General features: G+C 34.5%; 1 protein-coding gene across 1 annotated transcript in view; it reads right to left on the bottom strand.

Moving 5' to 3' along the window:
- Nucleotides 1–6,559, bottom strand: part of LOC130866810 (zinc finger protein 431-like) — a 32,488-nt gene continuing 25,929 nt past the window's right edge. The window contains exons 2-5 of the mRNA XM_057758429.1: nucleotides 3,930–4,053; nucleotides 3,672–3,732; nucleotides 505–1,932; nucleotides 1–251 (exon numbers count right to left, since the gene is read on the bottom strand). Of these exons, the coding sequence (XP_057614412.1) occupies nucleotides 44–251; nucleotides 505–1,932; nucleotides 3,672–3,732; nucleotides 3,930–4,053 (1,821 nt within the window). The 3' untranslated portion in view covers nucleotides 1–43. The remainder of the gene's footprint in view (nucleotides 252–504; nucleotides 1,933–3,671; nucleotides 3,733–3,929; nucleotides 4,054–6,559) is intronic.

Genomic DNA, 6,559 nt, shown 5'->3' with positions numbered 1-6,559 from the left:
CTTTAAGAGTACAGGGGTCTGCAAAGGCCTTATCACACTGATATCATTCATAGGGTTTCTCTCCAGTATGTGTTCTTCTATGCATTTGAAGAGCACCACGTTGAGCAAAGGCCTTACCACACAGATTACATTCACAGGGTTTCTCTCCAGTATGTGTTCTTTCATGCCTTTGAAGATCACTGTGACATGCAAAGGCCTTACCACACTGATTACATTCATAGGGTTTCTCTCCAGTATGTGTTCTTTTATGCCTTTGAAGACCTCTGTGATATATAAAGGCCTTACCACACTAATTATATTCATATGGTTTCTCTCCAGTATGTGTTCTATTATGGCTTTGAAGATTACTCTGAGCTGCAAAGGCCTTACCACACTGATTACATTCATAGGGTTTCTGTCCAGTTATGTGTTCTTTTATGCCTTTGAAGTTGACTGTTTTGTGCAAAGGCCTTACCACACTGATTACATTCATATGGTTTCTCTCCAGTATGTGTTCTTTTATGCCTTTGAAGATTACGGTGTTGTGCAAAGGCCTTACCACACTGATTACATTCATAGGGTTTCTCTCCAGTATGTGTTCTTTTATGCTTTTGACGATCTCTGAGACATGTAAAGGCCTTACCACACTGATTACATTCATATGGTTTCTCTCCAGTATGTGTTCTTTTATGGAGTTGAAGATTACTCTGAGATGCAAAGGCCTTACCACACTGATTACATTCATAGGGTTTCTCTCCAGTATGTGTTCTTTTATGCCTTTGAAGATGACCGATATGTGCAAAGGCCTTACTGCACTGATTACATTCATAAGGTTTCTCTCCAGTATGTGTTCTTTTATGGCTTTGAAGATTGCTCTGAGCTGCAAAGGCCTTACCACAATGATTACATTCATAGGGTTTCTCTCCAGTATGTGTTCTATTATGGCTTTGAAGATTACTCTGAGCTGCAAAGGCCTTACCACACTGATTACATTCATATGGTTTCTGTCCAGTATGTGTTCTTTTATGCCTTTGAAGATCACTGTGACATGCAAAGGCCTTATCACACTGATTACATTCATATGGTTTCTCTCCAGTATGTGTTCTTTTATGCCTTTGAAGTTGACTGTTTTGTGCAAAGGCCTTACCACACTGATTACATTCATATGGTTTCTCTCCAGTATGTGTTCTTTTATGCCTTTGAAGATTACGGTGTTGTGCAAAGGCCTTACCACACTGATTACATTCATAGGGTTTCTCTCCAGTATGTGTTCTTTTATGTCTTTGAAGGTTGCTCTGAGTTGCAAAGGCCTTACCACACTGATTACATTCATAGGGTTTCTCTCCAGTATGTGTTCTTTTATGCTTTTGAAGATCTCTGAGACATGTAAAGGCCTTACCACACTGATTACATTCATATGGTTTCTCTCCAGTATGTGTTCTTTTATGGCGTTGAAGATTACTCTGAGCTGCAAAAGCCTTACCACACTGATTACATTCATAGGGTTTCTCTCCAGTATGTGTTCTTTTATGCCTTTGAAGTTTACGGTGACATGCAAAGGCCTTACCACACTGATTACATTGATAGGGTTTCTCCCCAGTATGTGTTCTTTTATGCCATTGAAGATCACTGTGACATGCATAGGCCTTACCACACTGATTACATTCATAGGGTTTCTCTCCAGTATGTGTTCTTTTATGCCTTTGAAGATGACTGATATGTGCAAAGGCCTTACTGCACTGATTACATTCATAAGGTTTCTCTCCAGTATGTGTTCTTTTATGGCTTTGAAGATTGCTCTGAGCTGCAAAGGCCTTACCACAATGATTAAATTCATAGGGTTTCTCTCCAGTATGTGTTCTTTTATGGCTTTGAAGATTACTCTGAGCTACAAAGGCCTTTCCGCACTGATTACATTCATAGGGTTTCTCTCCAATATGTGTTCTCTTATGCCTTTGAAGATGACTGATATGTGCAAAGTCCTTACCACACTGATTACATTCATTGGGTTTCTCTACATTATGTGTTCTTTTATGAAATTGAAGATGATTATGATGTGCAAAGGCCTTACCACATTGATTACATTCATAGGGTTTTTCTCCAGTTTGTATTTTTTTATGTGTTTGAAAAACAGTACATTGAGCAATGGCTTTACCACATTGATTATATTCATAGGGTGTCTCTCTAGTATATATTCTTTTAATCTTTTGAAGTTGGCTCTTATCAGCAAAGACCTTGCCATGCAGATTACATTCATATGATTTCTCTCCAGTATGTGTTCGCTTATGACTTTGATAAGTTTCATAATGAAAGTCTTTATCATTTTGACCATATTCATAGGGTTTCTCTCCAGTGTTTGTTCTTTTATTCATTTCAAGATGATTGTGATAAGAAAAGACTTCATCACATTGCTTAATTTCACAGCATTTTTCTCCGCTATTTGTTTTTTCATTCCTTAGTAGATGAGTGTTATAAGACAAGATTTTACCACAGTGAGAATATACTGAAAACTTCTCTCCAGTTTGATTTCTTTCAATCCTGCAAGGATAATTTAAAAGCGTTACCACATTCAATGCTGTAGAACCTCATACCTATATGAATTAATTTCATATTTTTTCAAATTATAAAAAGAAATCAAATATCAAGATTTTATAGCTTTGTTTAAAATCATGTTTTGTTTTCTCATTGGGGTTGATTTTACATCCAAATATTTGTGAGGATAAATTCCATTTTTTCTTGGTTTATCTTTTCATCTATAACACTACTTATATTTTACTAGGATTTTTTTTTACATTTTTGAAGAGAACTGCAAATACTGAGTACTTTACCAACATTACTCCATTCATAATTTTACTATATTGTGAATCATTATACATTTGGTATGTGAACTAAGAAACCCAGAAGTATTTGCATAGACCTAGAACTCATGTTTGTTTTTTGTTTTGTTGTAATGTGAGTTTGTCTTTATGTTTTAACCATGATGATCCAAAATAAATTTACTTTGTATTTTTGGATCAAATTAGACATGTACACTCTACATAGGAACTACAGTTTATCTTCTTAATTGTTCTTAAGGAGGGGTATGCTAAATATTTCTATATTCCTATGTTCATACATTGTGTCAAGAGTGACATAACATTCATATATATATGAAAAAATGAATAGTGTATAAAAGATTTCCAAAATGAATCCACAAGGTTTGACTTTCACAGACATGTGGTATAGATATTAAGGTTTCTCCATAACAACTTCCCATTGAACCTTGACTAATCTGATTTTACTCAACTTAGCACAGTCACGAAAAGTATATGAGTGATACAAGGGCTTACATGGGCTATTGAATTAGTAGAAAGTTTTGCAGCTATACTCAGCATTACTGAAATATGTATACATTTTCTGTCATGAATAGCAAGAAGCAAATGAAGCAGCAGTTCTACAACATAGCTCTCATGGTGCTATGAATCAAATGGTGATATCTGTTCAAGCATTGCTACCTAGACTTTTTCTTAAATGAAGGCTTTGCAGATGCAATTCACATACATGAAATTGAGGTATATGGATTTGTGAGAACTTAATAACCATCAATACATTTGAAGCTGTGCTTATTTACACTGTTGCTTTTGGTTTAAAGTTTCAGAACACATTACAAACTATTCAAGGGAAATTGTTATGAACTTGCCCAAGAAAATTACCTTGCATGTCTTCTGGAACATTGACAATGCTCTTCAGTGTTAAAGTCTTCCCAAGTGTATCCTAAAATACAGTACCAGAATATATGTTATATTATTTAAGAATGTGCAACAATTAGCTTATTATCTTAAGCGCACCTAAGAAACGAGACTGTGTTATTCACCTCATTCTTCTTTCTCTAAAACAAATTATAGAACAAAATCATAAACCAAGGAAAATTTGTCTCCATATTTTGAAATATGAAAGAAATTCATTTTCACCTATAGTAGTTAGGTTCCTGTAGGTCTCCAGCATCACATCTTTGTAGAGATTCTTCTGGGAAGGATTCAGTAAATCCCACTCTTCCTTAGTGAAGTTGATGTGCACATCATCATACGTCACTGCCTACAAAAAATATACCATACATGAGTACAATGACAGTGAAATGCATACTTCTTTGAAAGTATAGTTTTATGATTCTGGTGTTCCCCATTCTTGTTCCATGACATAGACAGCCACTTTAGAAGGAAATTGAAAAGGAGAATCAATTCTGTTATTTCTGTGTCCTTTGTATAGGATACCACCTTATAAGAGCAGTATCTATTCACAGGGAGAGAAAAAGAGAAAAGATCAACAGTACGTTGTATACATGAGAAAATTAATGACTACAGAAGGAAAAAAAAGATGGACAAACTGGGCATATTGGTGTATTTTGCCTTTACCACAACACTCAGAAAACAGAGGTAGGTATATTTGTTTCTGAGATGAATGCCAGTCAAGATTATCCACTTTTGGATACCATGTATTTTGTCAGAGGCATGAGCATGTCTTTGCCCAAAGGCCAGTTTTAACAACAAGAAAACAAGCTTTGAGTGTCTTCAGTGCCCAACATTATCTGGAAAATAGATTAATCCTACCAGTAGTAATTGTTTCTCACTTCAACAGTACCCTAGGTTATTTAAATTCCATATTTTACAGCTCTTTGAAGTGGTTGAAGATTACCTATCTATGTAAAATATATTCTTATTGTGTCTAAAAATCCTGATTATTCTAACTATAAGTATGACAAACATAGATGACTATTGATCTATAATTCTAATACCTATATAACTTAAAGACTTGAGAGGGGGAATGGTGTGGGGGGAGGAGAAGAGGAGTGGGGATAGGGGGAGGGAAGTGGGGGGAGGGGGGCAATATTTGGGAGGGGAGGGAAATGGGAAACGGGGAGCAGGTGGAAATTTTAATTAAAAAAGAATAAAAATAAATAAATAAATAAAAGACTTCTTATTAGAATATTGTACAATAAACAACTGTACAACAAATGAGGACAATGGACTCAGAATGTAACCTATAAGTAAGTATCTTGATCAGTGGAAGAAATGTACATTGCAATTTGATAAATATGTTTATCAATATATAAAATGTTTTAACCAGAGGTAGAAGCATGAATGCATACAATATTCAATATTTAACATTATATCAATATACAAACATCTATATCAAAGCAATTGCCTATAAATTATAACTCACAAGTATTCACTCTATTACTCACTATTATTATTAATGTATGTAAACTCACACTAATCTATTATTCCATCCAATTTCCCTTTTTTTTAAGAGAAATCCCTGAGCCCATAAAATTTCCCTTGTAACCTGCAACCCTATACCAATTATAATCAACCCCTAAATGACGTCTCTAACCCTAGGACAAACTTTGCTGGAAGAGGGGATGTAGTCTTTTAGAATTACTTCCAGCTGTCATGGGGGCGATGTTCTTTCTATGGGATCCTGTGGAAGTAAAATGATGGTTAAGGGGCTGGAGAGATGGCTCAGAGGTTAAGAACATTGCCTGCTCTTCCAAAGGTCCTGAGTTCAATTCCCAGCAGCCACATGGTGGCTCACAACCATCTGTAATGAGGTCTGGTGCCCTCTTCTTGCCTTCAGGTATACACACAGACAGAATATTGTATACATAATAAATAAATAAATATTTAAAAATAAAATAAAATAAAATGATGGTTAAGTTCCAAGATTACTGTCTGGTGTAATTACAAATAATCTCTGAGTATTTTGTAAAGGTTTTCTGAGCTTCCTCTTAAAAGGTCTGTTCAGAACGTTGTAAAAAGTGGACCATTTCAGCTAACCAAGTTGGAACCATTTTGAGCAGCTGGTATGCAAAACACATCTTGTAGTAGCACTATCATCATCATGCCATCATATCAACCAGGTTGAGTTGTTGTTGTGGGGGCCCACCTTCTTCCTGGAAACTTCAAAACTTACTTCAGGAAAATTCATTGTTCATTGTAGAAAACTTAAACAATATTTATATAGTCACATACAGACATATATATTCAATGACATGTAAAATAGAGACAAAAATAGAAATGCAGAAGAGTGAAAATTTTTCTAAATTCTTTTTTCTTTCTGTCCCATCCTCCTGACATGAGAGAGAAACTCTGAATTTTTATTTTAACAACATGCTTGGATTTATAGAGGGACAGAGCCAGTGTCCATCTCCAAAACCAGCTCTATATATTCATAAATATACATCCACTTACAAAAGACACCCAATGAAATGATAGGATAAAAGTGTAGATTACTGAATCTAAAAAGAATAAAGGGGCATATATGTGTATGATGTAAAAGTGTAGATCATTAAAATTAATTATAAAAAGTAACTACTTATTTATATATTTTACATCGATATAGATATGTATGTTCCCTTTTGATATAAACTTGACATTTTTATTAAAACATACTGTCTATGATTTTTATATTCTTACTCAAACTATTTTATCTAATTCAACTCACTTAAACATGTAATGAAAATTTCTAGTCCTTGAAAGTTATTATTATAAACCAATTAGGATATAAAGTACTGCATGTTAGTACTTTGTTACTTATTACAATT

This window comes from Chionomys nivalis, chromosome 26, assembly GCF_950005125.1.
Source record: "Chionomys nivalis chromosome 26, mChiNiv1.1, whole genome shotgun sequence".
Lineage (NCBI taxonomy): Eukaryota > Metazoa > Chordata > Mammalia > Rodentia > Cricetidae > Chionomys > Chionomys nivalis.
Note: the sequence above shows the minus strand (reverse complement) of the source record. Positions and strands in the feature narration are given on the sequence as shown.